This window comes from Empidonax traillii, unplaced genomic scaffold (assembly GCF_003031625.1).
Source record: "Empidonax traillii isolate 1590-97213 ecotype Southwest subspecies unplaced genomic scaffold, ASM303162v1 scaffold215:size2007263, whole genome shotgun sequence".
Lineage (NCBI taxonomy): Eukaryota > Metazoa > Chordata > Aves > Passeriformes > Tyrannidae > Empidonax > Empidonax traillii.
The window spans coordinates 1,899,021-1,916,958 of record NW_020955408.1 but is presented as its reverse complement, the minus strand read 5'-3'; the positions used below and the strand labels follow the sequence as shown (position 1 = coordinate 1,916,958).

The 17,938-nt window shown below is 40.3% G+C and overlaps 2 protein-coding genes across 2 annotated transcripts in view; one reads left to right on the top strand and one right to left on the bottom strand.

Annotated features, from left to right (window-relative positions):
• Nucleotides 1–1,303: 1,303 nt before the first annotated feature.
• RMC1 (regulator of MON1-CCZ1) lies at nt 1,304–16,915 on the top strand. Its single transcript, XM_027887543.1, has 20 exons — nt 1,304–1,524; nt 3,301–3,377; nt 4,839–4,923; nt 5,305–5,361; nt 6,385–6,471; nt 7,644–7,784; nt 9,391–9,494; nt 9,957–10,046; nt 10,713–10,818; nt 11,733–11,844; nt 12,854–12,898; nt 13,293–13,346; nt 13,646–13,774; nt 14,095–14,201; nt 14,782–14,901; nt 15,103–15,180; nt 15,339–15,443; nt 15,529–15,597; nt 15,747–15,972; nt 16,716–16,915. Exons 1-20 carry the CDS (start codon nt 1,312–1,314, stop codon nt 16,793–16,795), a joined length of 2,085 nt encoding a protein of 694 aa, XP_027743344.1. The 5' UTR covers nt 1,304–1,311; the 3' UTR covers nt 16,796–16,915.
• NPC1 (NPC intracellular cholesterol transporter 1) overlaps nt 16,680–17,938 on the bottom strand; it is a 27,350-nt gene continuing 26,091 nt past the window's right edge. The window contains exon 25 of the mRNA XM_027887542.1: nt 16,680–17,437. Coding sequence (XP_027743343.1) covers nt 17,355–17,437 — 83 coding nt within the window. The 3' untranslated portion in view covers nt 16,680–17,354. The remainder of the gene's footprint in view (nt 17,438–17,938) is intronic.

The following is a 17,938-nucleotide window of genomic DNA, read 5'->3' as shown; positions in this document are numbered from 1 at the left end:
AGCCAGTGCATCAACAAAAAAATCTCATTGCTAGTTTACTCTCAAGACTAAAATATAAGAATAAATGTTGAGGGCCAAGCCAGACTTTACTTAATAATGATTTAATAATATTGTTCCTGAAATAAGGGCTAGTTTCAGAGTACAATTTTCTTTTCTGAACTATTTTACAACCAGCCACTGAAAAGCAGATTCCTGCCCAAAAGTAGGATCACTAGCGACTGCTTCTCAGTAATGATGCAGTCAGTATGTATGGACAAATAAAAGGCAGAGCTCTGAAGTAGCTGGTTCCTTTCTTCCCCCCACCTAAAACTTTTGGGTTGTGGGTTTTTTGTTTTTGTTTTTTTTTGTTTGTTTGTTTGTTTGTGGGGTTTTTTTTTGTTGTTGTGGTTGGTTGGTTGGTTTTCTGTTTTGTTTTTAAGTACTTTAAAAGGGTGGGCCAGAAGCACTGCACTTACCGCGGCCTCCTCGATGCTGTTTTGGTTTAGAAAGGCAAAGTGCTTTTGTTTGCTTACTTACTGTTTTAAAGTCCATTACCTTTGCTTTAAAAAGCAGAATAAGAAGTCCTCCTAGCTAGAGGGGTGTCCTGATAAGTGGCACTGGTTAAAGTCAGAGCTAACTCTAGCACCTTAATTCCTCCTTTTTTGACTCCTCTCATATTCGCACCTGTAAATATTTGCATTGTGGTACAATCCTGTAGCTCCGTGCTCCTTCCGCGTGTTCCTTAGCTGCCTCCTGGCCAGCATTCACACCTTTTATGAAGGAGTTTTTTGCAGCTTCTCAGATTCCTGATTTCATTTGTTAAGCTCATCTGTACCTTTTAGATGATGTTCGACACATCCCAGCCTCTCCGAGCTTTGCAGCATCTGGGATCTGGGCTGTTCTAAGTGCAGGGTCTCTCGCCCGCTTGGCTGTCTTTGAAATGTGATATAGCGAGCAAAAGACGGAGAGGACATCGGCTCAGTGAGGGGAAATTTGAGCTTTTAATTTGAAAGCCTTCCGACCAAAACAGAGCGGCACCGCCTAGCGCAGGGGGAAACAGAAATCCCAGTGCGAGACAGGCGCGCCTTGTCTCTGCCGACAAGGTCTGGGTCTCCACACCTGCCGCCCGCCAGCAGCCCCGCGCCGCGGCACCGCAGCCTGAAACAGGGAGCCTTCTCCTTCCTTCTTTCCTTCTTCTTTCCTCCTCCCCTCCCTCCCTCTTCCCGGCCGCCGCGGTTCCTTTAAGGCGGGCGCGTCGCGCGTCACGCGCGAGGGGAGTGTAAACAGGAAGCGGCGGCGCGGGCGGTGGCGGCGGGGTGGGGGGGTTCGTCCATGGCCGCCGCCATGAGCCGGGAGCCGCCGGGGCCGGCGGCGGAGGAGGAGGCGCCGGGAGCAGCGGCAGCAGGAGGAGGGGAAGGCGGCGAGGGGAGAGCGCGGCCCAGCGGGGAGGGCGGTGGCTGTTACCTGGCGCTGTGCGCGCGGCCCGTGCACTTCGAGAAGGCGAACCCCGTCAACTGCGTCTTCTTCGACGAGGCCAACAAGCAGGTGGGGGGCGGCGGGGCCTCCCCGCCCTCACACGGGCCCGGGGCGTGGGGCTCGGCACATCGCGCTGCTGCTCTTCGAGGAGCGGAGTCCGGAGGCTCTCACGCCCGGGTTCGGTTTCCTCCCCACCCCTCGGCTGCTGAGCATGAGCCTGATTGTTCCCCTTCCCTCTGTCTGCTGGCTCGGGACTTGTAATCGTGCTAGAGGCGGTAGATTTTTTTTTTTTTTCTCCACCAGTTTATTAGGTTGATTTTCACCTGCCTTACTCTCGCTGCCGTAAGGTCTTTCTGGAATTCCTGAGAGTCAGCACTTTTCCTTTCTGTTCCAAGCGTCCCAGCATGACCGTCAAACTTTGACACTTCACTGTTAGCTTAATGCCTCTGATTCCCCTGCCACCTCCTTTTCAATTCCTGAAATTCAATATGATCATAAAAAATTAATATTTATAGCTTTACTTGTGTCTCAGACCCATTGGGGCCATTTCTTGGCTTTTAGTGCTTTTAAGCATGTTCTCCTTAACATCCCTGTGGGCTTTTGAGCATTCAGCTCAGTATAGCTGAAAGATCCACAGTCTGTGATCAGGCTTATATAGATGTGGATACATTCCACTGTCTAATTCCCATAACCATTCTACGACCTCAGCATTCACAGAGTCAAAACCTTCAAGCTTTCTTCCCCATATAGATGGCATGGCTTTGCCACATGTAGTGGGAACATGATCAGTGGCATTTGGAGAGGGGACAGTACTTCTGGGATGCGTTTCTTGCCCTTGCAAGAAACAAGACAACTTAGGTTGTCTAACCTAAGTCCAGCCTTTGGCTGAACACCATCTTGTCAACTAGACCACGGCACTAAGTGCCACGTCCAGTTTTTCCTGAAACACCTCCAGGGACAGTGACTCTACCACCTCCCTCAGCCCATTCCAATATCTAATCACCCTTTCTGGGAAGAAATTGTTCCTAATGTCCAACCTAAGTCTCCGTGGTGCAGCTTAAGACTATGTGTTCTCGCCCTGTCACTTGCTGCCTGGGAGAAGAGCCTGACACCCATCTGGCTGCAACCTCCTTTCAGGCAGTTGTAGAAAGGGATATGGTCACCCCTGAGCCTTCTCTTCTCCAGGCTAACCAGCCCCAGCTTCCTCGGCTGCTCCTCATAGGGCTTATGCCCCAGAGCCTTCACCCTTCAGATTGGTTGCCCTTCTCTAGACCTGCTCCAGCCCCTCAACAATTTCCCTAAACTGAGGGGCCCAGAACTGGACACAGCACTCGAGGTGTGGCCTCACCAGTGCAAAACTGCAGATTACTATTAAACTATTCCTGTTAGTAGCATTTTCTGATAGGATCGAGCTTCTAGGTGATTGAGTTGCATCTCTTCCCAATCCCCAAACTGATTTCCTTTTTGTTTTAAACAATACCCTGATGTCTTGGATACTTTTACTGATACCTGACTTAGGAAAATATAAATATGAGAAAGAAAAAATAGAGAACAGCTTATAGAGACTTTTACTGTTTTAACTTGCCCAGTAGTTCAGAATATGCTACAAGACTGTAACAGTACCGCTGGAAACCTGTCAACTCTAAGGAAACTTGGAATTCCAGAGGAAGGGATTGATTATTCACACTGAGGAACTGATTATCTTAGTGTGAACTGGCAGATCTGTGGAAGAACAAAAATTGTATCTCGTAAAAGAAGGATTAAAAGCGTGACTTGTAGAAAAGGCAGCACGTTAAGGTTATGACTTTGAATAAGTTAAAAATATGCTCACAACTTTTTTTATAGGTTTTTGCTGTTCGATCTGGTGGAGCTACAGGAGTTGTTGTTAAAGGTTTAGAGGATAGAAATCCCATCTCCTTCAGGTAAGGCACCTTTGTCTGGAGATGAAATTATGCAATCTTGGGTGCTTGTTCCTTATCTGCTGTAATTCAGGCATAAAACTTATCCTGTGCAGAACCAGGAGTTGGAGTTGATGATCCTTGTGGATCCCTTCCAACTCTGCATATTCTGTGATTCCGTGATAATCTTTCAGTTAAGATGGTATGCTTTGCCCTTATGAATTTATAGTCTTCTGGGAGGAAAAAAAAGTTATTAGGCTGCGTCTTCTTTTTTTTTAGAACAACAGTGTTTTATTAAAATGTACTATAACATGCAAGAGTATGGGTATTCAGGCTTGTGATTCCTACAGTAGCAATGACTTCTCCAGGGATGCAGTTTAGCAAGTTAAACAGAGTGAAGTAAACTTAAATGTGTAATTTCTGAATTTTATGCCTGTGATTCAAGCACAATGTACAAATCCACATGTGGGTTTCTTGCATTCTGTTCCTTGTTTAATCTAACTTGGCTTCTTTTCTGCCTTCTGTTTCTTGTGGGAACGTTTTTTGCAGCATCTGACAACAACAGTACTTTCAACTAAATGACTTTGTCTTTAGAAAACTGTTATATATATGCCACTGTCAAGAGTGATGGCTCTTTGAACTCTGCTGTCCATGCGTAAGGAAGTGTTCTTTCACTCAAAGGTTGCTTCAGTACAGATGTGGGTGTAACAATTTGTAGTTGAGGTGTGTTTGCTGTGATCTGTTAGGTATTGCACAGGGTCTTCCTGAAAGTTGCTGCTTTTATTTTACTGCCCTTGTCACAAATCCTGAGGGACCTGAAAATACTAAGAGAACTTCATGAGATTCCACAATTTTCCTGCTTGACTATCTCACTCTCCCTTTTGTGTGGACTTGATAACATGTACTGGAAGTAGAACTACCTTATCCCTGCTAAGTGAACTGATGCTTGTTGGGTAAGAATACATTTTTTATTTTGTTTAATGGTGTGAAAACAGCCTCACTCTCTCTTTATAATATAAGAGGTTATTCCAGATGATGAGTCCTAATAGGGAAGCAAGTAGGCTTGTGTTAATTAGTTCCGGAAGTAAAGGAGCTGATTGCAGGATGTTGGTGGGTGCCACAGGACTCCAGACTCACTGGGACAGGACCACTAACACAGGTTTGAGTAGTCCCACAAGTCTTCCACTCTCCACACCGCAGGCCAACAGAGATGACCATTTGTAGTGACCTCAGGTGCTAATTTGTGCATCCTTTTCTGTGATTCTGTAAAAAATGTGTTCAGGACTTCTGAAGAGTGAGCTGACGTTATCTTTCAATGTGGGTTTTGAATCCATTACTGCCAGGGAACAGTAATAATCTGTATTCAAAAGCATTTGCATTACACGTTTTTTCCTCTCTCATAGTTTTTTTTGAAGGTACATTACAGAGTTCTGTTATAAATTATTTCAGAAGATAATTTCGTAACTCCTGTTTCTTTCTGTACAGAATGGAAGATAAAGGAGAAGTGAAGTGCATCAAATTTTCCTTGGGGAACAAGATCCTGGCTGTGCAGAGAACTTTGAAGAGTGTGGTAAGAAACCTACACCCTGCACATAGGGAATTGGAGCTGGAAATCTTCTCTTTATGCTACCAGAGTAGAAGTCTCTGAGACAGTTGTTCAAGAGGTCTGGTGGCTAACAACAGTTGTAGTGAAAAATTCCTCTATCATCCTGAGAGGCTGGACAGGCAGCATTGCTATCTTGCTAATATCATCATTTCAGAAAAAGTGTGAGGGGGAGCCAACTTCTATAAGGAATTCTCTGGCAGGGGTGAAGTGAAATATAGTAAGTCAAGTTTTTCTTTGATATATGTCATCCAAAACAATTCGATGAACTATCTATTCTTTTGTTTCTATGTATGTACCCTGTCTGTGCTTCGTAACTGCTAATACAATTAATGGGTTTTTTTGCAGGATTTTTTGAATTTTATTCCAGATAGCCCTCAGCTAGAATATACACAGGAATGTAAGGTAAGTTAAATATCCCAAGCTTATATGCTTAAGTGAAGTTTTAACGTTAGTTACACTGGTGGCCTCTACTCTGCAGAGAACTAATTGAGATACCTTTCAAAACACTATTTATCTAAATACAGGTGAACAAACAGGTATTGATGATCCTGTAAAAAACTTCCTGGTCCTGTGAATGTAATTCTTTCCTAGAAGGGAGTGGAAATGCTGTGGAGGCTACAAATGTCAAGGTTTGGAAAGGAGGAGATAAATTACTGATGATACAGAAACAGTGGACAGTAATTGTATTAATGCCAGATATGTTAATGTAGATGTTTTACTCTGATTTCACTAATCAGTAATAGTAAGCTATATAGTTTGCATATTATTTTTGGTATTTTTACACAATCCTTCTAATTTTTTGATGACTATTTTACCGTTGTCATTGTTTGGTACTTTCCAACTTTTAACTAAGACAAACTACATTTTGGAGTAATGGAATGATAAAGTAAATTTTTATACACCTGATTTGCACAAATGCCTTTATTTCTGTAGCCTTTAAAGCTGAAGCACTGTCTGCTTCATTATTTAGGATTATGTGTTTGAGTAAACTGTTCTAGCAAAGCATTTATGGTAGTGAGACTTCTGAGTGAGGTCATGGCAAATTTTTCCTCTTCATTCTTTATTTCTCTCAACATGAGGAACTCGCTTTTCATGTCAGGAATTGGTTGAATTGAGAGTACAGTTTGAACCAGAAGAACTTAGTTTTATCTAGGTTGAAAATAAAATTTGATTGTGTAATAAACTTGTAAATCTTACATGCTGCCAGAAATCCAGGTCATACAGTACTTGTGTTCATGCGTAGTTTTGAAGTCTTCATAAAAGCAACTGATGTGTGCAGGGTATCTGGCTGGCCAAAAATATTAACTGCAGAAACTAGATACCTAAATTGCTTATGGTCTCATGTTCTTCATTTAGTAATATTAGCTTATCTGAATAGTTAATTTTTCCAAGTAAAAGAGTGTTTGCTTGCTTGTTTGTTAAAAGACGAAGAATGCCAATATTCTAGGATTCTGCTGGACGAGTTCTACAGAAATTGTCTTCATCACAGATCAAGGAATTGAATTCTACCAGGTAATACAAATAACTCCCATAGGACATGTTCAGAGATTCGAAAATGTAAATTTGTGACGGTGTATTTGAATTCCTTTCTTCTGTCTCTCTAACCGAGAAAGTAATAAAGACAAATTCTGCCATTTGGTTTGCAGACTGCAATTATTTTTTTTGGAGAAAAGTACTTTTTTGGAGCAGAGCAAATTTGTCATTAACAGGTTTAAAGACCCTGTATAAAGGAGTATCAACTAAGCCTTGACAACTCCAGATTAAGAGATGCTCTTGGCTTGTATGGAAATGAGTATTTAAATCTAATGTGAAATACCACTTAATGCAAAATGAATCAGCATTGGGGAGGATGTGTGCATGCTTAAAATGCAGCAAAGAGCAAATAATTGACTAGCTAGTATACACTTCAGCAAATTGGAAGCTTTTTCCTGTATTGATCTCATTGAGTTCCTCTGTGTAACATGTAATTAACTTGCATGTGTTTTTAAAGAAGTCTAATAATATTCATTAGACTTTCTGACATTCACAATGAGGGATATGTAAAAATTTCCTAAAAAAACAGTTGTCCACTTCCCAATAGTTCCAGTCCTGGAGCTAAGACACGATATTTCATGTAATTACTGTTACTATTAACTTGTACTAAAGAAAGTACCTGAAATAGCAGCATTATTTCCTGCTGATTGAGGGGGAAAATATATATTTAGCACCTAAAAGGATTAAGAATGTCAACCCTGTAGGTAAAGTATGTTTTTTAATAGAAGATACTTAAGCCTTTCAAAAGAAGAGCATTGATTTATATACTGTTTTAGTTGTTAAAATAGAAAAGGTTAAGGAAGCTGGGGAGTGAAGGCAGCAAAGATATCGTAAGAACTTTTTAATAAAATTTCACTAGTTATGTCAAACTAGGTGTTTATTATGGGCAGAACTGCAGAACTTGTATCTGGATGAGTGGGAAGAGACAGCACCTTTGAGTGCATTGGGGTTTGAGGATTTGATGTGCATTTCCTTAGCTACAGTAAATTGGGGCCAAAACTGTAATTGTCAGGTTTCTGATTTTTAATTCAAGCCCTGTAAATGTCCTTACACTTGACTGTTTCTCACTTACTGTTCCTTGCTACTGTATAGTACCATTTATGCTGTTGGAGTACTGCTGGTAATATAATGCCAATATCCTGTGTTTCCAGGTATTACCAGAGAAACGAAGTTTAAAACTTCTGAAGAATCAGAGTATTAATGTCAACTGGTACATGTACTGTCCGGAGAGCTCTGTTATCCTTCTTTCCACCACTGTCCTTGGCAACGTCCTGCAGCCATTCTATTTCAAGGTAAAGGGCTGTGTTCCAAACTTTTCATTTTGTGTGCTTCCTTTTCTTAAGCTGCTTCTTCACTCAAGTATTCTGTTGCTTTTCCTGGATTTATTTCAAGAGATGCACATGTTCACATCCTTGCATGACAATAGGCAAATCTATAAGGTTGATCCTAGGTGATGTCTTAAAATTAAGTAGTTTGCTCTTTTTTACATCCTCTTCGGAAAGAGGTGTGTCCAGCCAAGGTTAGATGGTTGATCTTCTGAAAGGAAAGAAAAAATTGGTGACTAAATATTTTACAAGTTAAATGTCTTTCAAGCGGTCCTTTTTTTTTTCTTTTCACTTAAGTAGGTATTTATGATTTACTTTTAACATTTGCACTCTGTAGTATGATAAAGAAAAAAGAGGGGCCTTTCACTTGTGTATATAATTGCAACCTTCTAAATGTGAGTGGATGAAAAACATATAAAGAAGAAAGGTAACGCTTAAGAAACATCGGTTGTCCCAAGCACAAGAAGGCCTTGTTTGCAGTATTTATTTCTCTTGGTGCTCTTCCCTGTAGATAACACAGTTTCTGGGAAAATATTTTTCTTTTTGTCTTGGAAAAAGTGTAGTGTGAACTAGAATCTGTTTTAAGTTAACCATGCAATTAGATGATTTTTAAAACGAGGGAAAGAACTATAGCATTTTGCTTGCTCCTGTCAAATGATTAGGAAGATTTCTGTTGCAGTCTAAGGGAAGAGATTAAAAAGCAGCTTATTCAAGTGGGTTTCCTGGCTTGGGCTAATCTTGTGTAGGGTCTGTACTGCGTCCTGAAATTATGTTCTCTTAGATGGCTGGGTAGCCAGCCACTCTGTAGCCTCTCACAGTTTTGTTTTTATTGACTTAGGTCCTTCCCCCCTTTAACATTTTGTGTGAAGTTGTAGCCTGAAGCTAAATAATTTTTATTTTGTGTTCAGGAGGTAATATTTAAAGATCTCCTGAGAAAGGTACTGTACTAAAATAATATTTGCAAATAGAGCTCTAGCAAAGGAAATACTTCTGTAGTGTTCATACCTTGCACTCAAGCGTCAGTTAATGAGAGTGGGAAGTGAATTTCTGTAGAAGCTTTGGAAACTCTTAAAAAAACTTGCTTAAATATAAATTCCATAGAAAAGAGGAAGAGGAGAGAGGAAACCTTGGGCAGGAGCAGGGATGTGCTTTAAGGCAGATTCTGAAGTTATCAGGAACAAAAAGAGACTGTGGCTAGTAGGGACATACTCATATTTTCCCCAGTAAGCAGTTATTTAAGAGTTGAAGCTGGAAGAGAGAAAGGAACTTGAGAACTGCCAGGACAATTTTACATGGGATTTGCACACACAATTAGAATAGAAATACTTTTCAAGCTGAAGCTGATTTTATAAAGTCAAGACGTTGATTTTTTAAAAGTAAATTTACAATAGCAGAAGTTTGTGTTTAGATTCACACACTTCGGGTTGTTTTAGGGAAGCAAGCATAACCCCCTTTCTTTTCGGCTATGACCATTCTTCTCCTCGTGGGGGCGCTATCGTTACGCATTTGAGGGAAGGCCGCTCGGGATCTTTCTGGTTCAGGTCTTGACAGCTTTCGTTTTGCTGTTTAACAGAGTGGAACCATGGCAAAACTATCAAAATTTGAAATTGAGTTACCTGCAGCACCCAAGTCGTCCAAGCTCAGCCTTTCTGAAAGAGATATTGCTATGGCCACAATGTATGTATCTAACTAACTCATTAGGTCTTTCCATGTGACAGTTTGGGGATGCTGAGAGAACTTTTTCTGGCGCTTTTTCTTGTTTTAGCAATGCTGTTGCTTTAAAGTGCTTCAGTTATGGCCTTGAACAAAACATCTAAATAACCCTCTTGGGGGAAGGTGGGGAAGGGAGGCAAACTGAGAAATATTACATGAAATTGTTCTTGATTAGTACAGAACTTTTGAGAATGTTTCATTTATTAATTGATCTTCTGATAGAGGAGTTGTTCAGAAATGCCTGACTTGCATGAATGTGGGCCATGTATTGTGATATATCAAGTACTGGTTTAGTTTTTCACTTTTAATTAAACGATTACCTGACTTGGTTAATCTCATCTTTTCTTTTAGGATAAAATGTATGTCTCTGTCAGACTGGTAGAGCTCTTGATTGAAAATAATGCTTTAATCCTGTTGTCTTGTTAGATACGGGCAGCTTTATGTTCTGTATTTGAGGCATCACTCGAGGACTTCCAACAGTACAGGAGCAGAAGTAGTCCTCTATCACTTACCCAGGTAAGAGCAGAATGAAAAACATTAGTGGCAATTCATGTAGGTGTGAGAGAGTCATGGTTTATCCCCACCTGGCAACTAAGTACCACACAGCTGTGTACCCAAACACCTCTCACTCTCTCCCCAAATCCCTACTGGGAGGGGGAGGAGAATCAGAAAAAGGTAAAAACTCATAGGTTACAAACAGTTTAATAAGTGAAATAAAAACCAGTAGTAATGAAAAGGGGCAGGGAGGGAATAAAACCCATGAAAAACAAGTGACACACAGTGCAATTGCTCACCACCCAGCCTGTCCACAAGCAGCAATCATCCTGGCCCACCCCCTCCAGCTTATAGACTGAGCATGATGTCCTGTGCTATGGAATATTCCTTTGGCCCATTCAGGTCCACTGTCCTGGCTGTGCTCCCTCCCGCCTTCTTGCACACCTGCTTGCAGGCAGAGCATGGGAAAGTGAAAAGTCCTTGATTTAGGGTAAGCACTGCTTAGCAACAGCTAAAACATCAGTGTGTTATCAACATTATTCTCATACTAAATCCAAAATACTAGCACCGTACCAGCTACTAGGAAGAAAATAAACTGAGTTCCAGCAAAACCAGGACAAAGAGACATCTACGTTTATAGTCTAAACATTCTTACTGACCAGTTCTCATCTCTGTTTGTTTCCGTAGAGAGGGCTCCTGTAAGAAGACACATATTTTAAAACTGAACAGAACTGGGAAGTTTGCACTGAATGTGGTGGATAACCTGGTGGTAGTACATCATCAGGATACTGAGGTCTGATTTATTTATGTTACGTTATATAAAAGTTATGCTATAACGTTTAGAAGTTATAGGCAGGTATTAATAACGCTCGGGAAAATATTTTTCTATGTTGCCTTTGCCAAAAGCCAGAGTATTTGCAGGATCAAAACTATAACAGTGTAAGACATTCAGATTTATTCTTTTACCTTGTTGGGCTATCATTTAATCAGGCACGTTGCTAATGCCTGCTTTTTCATACACTCATCTTGCTTTTTGTTAAGTTTCCCATGATATTCTGCTGCTGCACTGTGTAGGCTTTTAAAGCATTATGCAAAGAGGTGGAGTTAAATTGGATACAGTTATTAACCCTGGAACACTTGTCATATCACAAACATGTGAAATATATGTTTCTATAAAGTAAGCTTATGCTCATTTGGTTTGAAGGCCTGGATCTGTAAAAATTTGAATGAACACAAATTTTCTTATGCATATGATAGCATAGGTAAAACTTGCTTGTCTGTAATCTCAGGAGGAAGGCTTGGTCAGTGGTAAAGCTAAAGGGCTACTTTGCTCGTAACTCATGGAAAGGCTTTGGCTTGTTGTATTATCTTTTCTTGGACAGCTTCAAGAACTGGGGCACGTTACTTCCTTAGGATGATTAGGAGGGTAGATTTAGATTTGATAGAGGGAAGCAACTCTTTACAGTAAGGGTGGTGAGACCCTGTAACAGGATGTCCTGTCCCTGGAACGTTCAAGGCCAGATAAAATGGAGCTTTGAGGAGCCTCATAAGTGAAGGATTCCCTACCTACAGTACATCCCTTCCAGCCCAAACCATTCAATGATTCTAACACAGAATACAAGATGTAAATGAGAAAAGCAGCCTGAATGCATGTAAATGGGTGGTAATTCACATTTGTGAACACTGATTTCCTCTTTTTGATTGCAGACTTCAGTTATATTTGACATCAAACTAAGAGGAGAATTTGATGGGTCCACTACCATCCATCAATTTGTACTTCCACCTCGATCAATACAACCCTATCAAATACCTGTAGCAGGTAAAACCACTATATAATGAATATCCTAACACTTACCAAGAATATTTAAAACAGCTGACACAAGTGCTTCAATTTTTAGGATGCTGGTTACTAGCTTTTCAATTAAACATATTTGAGAGGCTCAGTGAGGAAGAAGGTAAGGAGTAATTGAGCATAAATTTGTGTTCCAAATGTGTGCCTAAAGAGTAAGAGTTGCTGTTTAAGGTGCATACTTCCCATCGTACTTTGTTTTTACACTTGAAAATTATTCATTTGAGGTTTGTTTTGGCCACAGCTATAAAAACTTGAGTGTGCTCAAAAGCACTTTATGCTTTTCTGGCTTAAGTCACAACTATGTGACTTAGGAAGTTAAAAAGGCCGAAAGACAATCCTCGGTCAGAATCAAGTTTGAGACCAGTTTAGAAGTTACACTATGATCGGTGTTACACCTTCAACACTTACATGATTCCTTTTGGATTACCTTTCTCTTCTCCTGTCCTAGAAGTGTAGCAGGTAATTACCCTCAAGCTGAAAGGAGCTAGAAATAGTCTGAGCATAGTTTCACTAGCAGCTGGTAAAGCAGCAAGGTTCCCGTTGTAGGAGAGATAAATACTTCTATACAAAAAAGATTGCACATTAAAAGCTCTTTCACATGTCAGCAAGTATGACTGATATATCTGCAGGTGTAGATTTGAATTAAACAAAAGATCAGAATGTACAAAGAAACTGAAGTAAATAACATAAACACAGCCAATGGAGTCAGTGTATTTAGAATTAGAGTACTAGAGCTGGAATAGTTCTGCATGTGTTATTTCCCTCAGCTGAAAAACCAAACAGTCCTGTTTTGAAGAATGCGTTTGCCTTCTCAGTGTCAGATTTTCTTTGTAGAACATCTGGCTACACAAATGGATCTCTCTTTTTGACAGCATGCTGCAGTGTTACAATCCATACTTTCCTTTTCAGTATAAAATTGTAGTTAGGAAAGCTTCCAGAGTACTACTGCTCCTTTTTTTTTTCTTTTTTTCTGCAGGTCCAGCTTCTGTGACAAGTCAGGCTCCTGTTCCATGTAAACTCTGTATCCTTTAAATTCTCTCCAACTGTAAGAACCTCTAGCATGGAAGAAGCTAGCATTTGTTACCTTGACCCCTTAAGTGCAGCTTTAGCCCATTATGCATATGTACTTCAAGATAAAATAATGTCCTTCATAACACTTATAATGCTTTCACAGTTGTAAATATTGAAATCTAGTGTAATACCACATTTCTTGGTCATTTGAGACACATGTATGAAGTCACTGAATAGGTACACCATGAAGTTGAAGATGTAATTCCAAGAACATGGTTCACAAACCTCACAAGTGACAGTAAATGAAAGTGTGTTAATGGGATCTGCTTCTGTACAGTAATGTGGATTCAGTAGCAACAGTAGACAATCAATGTTAATATGAACGTTTAAACTTTAACATTTAGATTCTTCTTCTTGGATTGTCTTTCAACCTGATATTATCATCAGTGCAAGTGAAGGTAAGTGGTGAGCTCTGGGACTTTACAATATTCAGTGTCAGGGTGGCACTAGTTTATACCTTCAGTGCACAAAGCAGCTTAAAACGTGACTGATTAGGTACATCTAAGTTAATGGCTCTTGGTAATGATAACTGAGGATGACACTATATTTTTACTACAACTTTTCCAGGGTAATGCTGCTCTAAAACACAGGCAAATAAGTGATAATCTAGATGTGGTTTTGTTAAAAGGCGGAAAAGTTGGATGCCTAGACTATACTATATAAGGCAATTCACTTTGTTTTACTCTTTCAAATCAAGGTTACCTCTGGAGTCTTCAAGTGAAACTTGAACCTGTAGTTAACCTCTTGCTAGATAAAGGAAAACTAATGGATTTCCTTCTCCAAAGAAAAGAATGCAAAATGGTTATCCTATCTGTATGCTCCCAGAGTAAGTTCAAATGCATTATCTGTATGTTCAAAGTACAATAGTGCTTATTCATAAATGGGCTGTTCTTAGATCTAAGATCACCTCTGAGACCAGCTTGGTCCTATAGGGTGTCATTTGCCTAGACTACCCTCAGTCACCATTCTAAAGGAATTTAACGGCATTAAAAAAATTCAACTCCCTGGCCACTTTAATTTAGATACATCTGATGTGATTGAAAGCGTTTCTTAAAAGTTTAAAATTTAGAGTAGAGATCACCTTTTGAAAAAGGCAACATTAAAGTCCCTGGTTATTTTCCCTCATAGTTCTTTTTCTCTTTTCAGTGCTCAGTGAGCCAGAAAGGGGATCACTGTCTGTGATTGCAACTGTTTTTGACAAACTGAATCATGAATATAAGAAGTACTTGGAAGCTGAGCAAAGCTATACTATGGTAAGCCAGTGTTAGCTAGAGCAACTTACAGTCTGCTGTGCAAGGTGCACTAAGACCTCCACTGAGCCCCTGGGTGGCAAGTGCTGCATAGCTCATAGTTCAGCACGATGACTAAAATATGCCAGCACTTGAAAGCAGGAAGAAGGTAGAAGCTCAAAAAGCAACTTTGAATCAGTAACAGCTACCTTAGTTTCCAAACCACTCATCTCACTGCACACTGTATCACTGCATAAAATACTCAGCAATTACTTCTGTTACAATACCAAGTTCAAGCACTCAAAGTACAGCCACACACTCAAAATCCTTCTGAATCTGAGGGCTTGCATCAGTGTAGTAAGTTTGATTCGTCTCCTGGCTTTGAGGTGTATAATAGCAGCTGTATTTTTAAAATACAGGTTTAAAAAGCAGGTTTAAATGTAATAGGAAAGCCCCACTGAACAGGATACATCTAGTATAACACGAATTTCCTCCTTAATCTGTTCATAGTTATGTTCAGAGTAGAAAACTGTCTATAAATTTGAGTCTGACTAAAACTGTACTACAACACTAGTTTTCTTTCTTAAAAATGTTTTTCTTCTAGGTGGTAGAAACAGGCCTGAGTAGAAGTAATCCACTCCTGAAACGTCCTGTCCGCACTCAAGCAGTTATTGACCAGTCTGACATGTACACACATGTTTTGTCTGTATTTACAGAGAAGAAGGTAAGTCAATTTTAAGGCTAATTTAATTAAGTAATTTGAAGGGCTAATTTGGCAGCAGGCTCAGAGCAGCCAACTTAAGATGACTGAGATAGGCTGCAGAAGGCTTTGTCAGGATTAGGGTATTTTGATGCCTGTTCTTACAGGGTTGTCATTAACAGAGAAGCTATGCAAGGTCCACCTAACACTTTCTTCCTTGTCCAGGAAGCACCTCATAAGTTCACTATTGCAGTCTTGATGGAATACATTCGCTCTCTCAACCAGTTCCAGATTGCAGTTCAGGTAAATCACTTACATGCCAAGTATATTGCCCCACTCCATGAAATGGAGTTTTAGTCCAGTCTTGGTCACCTGTCTCAGTCCTATACAATACTGCCTTTTTTGATTGTAAAAACTGGTATAGAGACATACCTTTGATGGTCTTCTTCCTGCATTCACAGCACTACTTGTATGAGCTGGTCATCAAAACCCTTGTTCAACACAACCTGTTCTACATGCTCCATCAGTTTCTGCAGTACCATGTGCTTAGTGACTCAAAGCCTTTGGTATGTGAGACAAGTAGCTTCAGTAAGATGGTGATGGAGGTGGAAAGTCCTTGCAATTTTAAGATTATTTCTGGTTTTGCTCTAGGCTTGTCTCTTACTGTCCCTGGAAAGCATTTACCCTCCTGCACATCAGCTCTCACTGGACATGTTAAAAGTAAGCATTTCTGACTATAGTAACTCCATGTCACATGTGGGTTAGACTGGTCAAACAGCTTACCTGACCAAGCTTGAAGTGACTAGCTAACATCTCAGTCATTTGCATTCATTAGAAGCATAATCTTACAGCTGTGATTGACTTCACAGAGACTTTCCACAGCAAATGATGAAATAGTGGAAGTTCTGTTGTCCAAACACCAAGTTCTGGCTGCCTTGAGATTCATCAGAGGTATTGGAGGACACGACAGCATATCAGCCCGCAAATTCCTTGATGCAGCAAAGCAAGCAGAGGATGACATGCTTTTCTATACCATATTTCGATTCTTTGAACAAAGAAATCAGCGGCTACGAGGAAATCCTAGTTTCACACCAGGTAAGCAATGAGCAGTTTGACCAAGATACTTGGTTGTGCAAACACAACTAAGATTAGTTTTGCTTCCAATCCAGTTGAGTCTGTATTAGAAGATAAAACTCCTGGTACATTTTAGTCTGTATTTAGGCTTACCTTTAAGCATTGCTCTGAATTAACTTGTCTTACTCCTTTAGGACTAGGAGTAAAGAGACTGAGCCAAGCAGAAACTTGCAGATTAACTAACCTGCTTGACTTTCAGTTGCTCTCACTGCTTAGCTTAGCAGAGCTATTATCTCCAATTAGTGCTTTCTCCTGAGGTCAGCAGCTGGGTCAGGAAACCTCTGAGTTCAGTTGTCTGTTTCCACAAATTACAAAAATTCAAGGCCTGTTTTATAGTACAGTTCCTCCTCCTCCTTTAAAAGCCAAGCTAAACTGCTTGCACCAGCAACATGTTTGTAATCACCTGACAATCTGTAAGCACAGAATCTCACTCCGAGATCTTGTGTGGGGCTCTCATGGATATGAATCTGCTGGTTAGGTACACAAACTAAATTCAGGACTTAGATCAAACAACTGCTTCATGACTAGAATACTAGTCACAGGACTGGAAATACCTCAGTATTCCACTGCTTTCTATTTTTTAAACTCCTGTACTCAAGAGCATTAAAGAATTAGTACTAATAAGGTAACTGAAACTAAACAAAAATCTTCATTCTGTTTCTGAGTTGTGAAGTGAACGTTAACTTTTATTTTGTCGCCCTTAGGTGAGCACTGTGAAGAACATGTCACCTTCTTCAAACAAGTTTTTGGAGAACAAGCTCTCATGAAGCCCACAACGTTCTGAAAGACTCTTCCACTGAAATGTATAAACTTAATTTATTGCATTTAAGTAGATTTTTGAACTACAAAATTGCTATTTTATAATAAAGTATATACAAGACATTTTGGCAAATAGTACTAAAAATATTACAACTTGTGATGGCTTCCCCCTAAAAATAGAGACAAAAATTGCATTGACCTGCATTTAAAATTAGTGTCAGTGGTTTAGCAGTCCATTCTCATACACATCACCTCGATTTCATTGACAACATGCTATTCAACTCCCAATACAGCTGGTTTAGGTCTCTAGAAGAAAAAAGATGCAACCTCTTGAAAACAGAAGTATTTTAGAAATCTTATTAACACATCTAGTTTTAGTAATACTGTTACTTGAGCCACACTTAGCATTTCCTGAGTTTAAAGCTATGTCCAAAGCTGCAGCTGGTATCATCTAGTTGAATGTGTGCAGAAGTCAAGTCAGTGGTGGTTACAGTGTGATAGTCATAGAACATTGCTGCACTTCAGTTCGTGAAAGTTGGGCCTAAGCCGCAGTTCATAGAAGTCCACTGAACACTGTTAAAAAACTAGAAGTAGAGGAGTCTCTCACGTTCTGTACCTCTGGTCCTCTCTTGTGCAGCACGAGTTTTAGCTTTATTTACTGATGGGCCTGAGTGAGAGAACACAGAGTTACTCCAAAGTCTCAGCATTATAGACAATCAGTCATCAGGAAGCATACACAATCTTACTGTCTAGGCCCAGCTCAACATTCAGAAACATGCTTCTGCTTAGCTATTAATACCTGTCATCAGCAGCAACAAGGGCAGCAGTAGGTGAATCAGTCTTAACCCCCTTAAGTAAAGGCTCAGTTTAAGTCTACTTTTAAGAACTATGCTATGCACATGCATTTCCACATTTAAGAGGACAGTGTCTGGACTGTCCTCCCCACAAAGCAAGATTATTTCTGCAATCACAGGAACAGCATCCCAGAGGGGGTTTGCTGCTTCCACCCACATCCTGTCCCCAGGTTGAGACATCCCAGTCATGCCAGACTGGCCCTCCACAAAGCACAGCAAAGTGCAACCACACAGGCCAGGCTGTGGTTGCCTCAGTTCAGCAAGCCCACAGTAGTGGGCTTGCACTGCCACCCATCAGCCCTTGGTTTCCAATA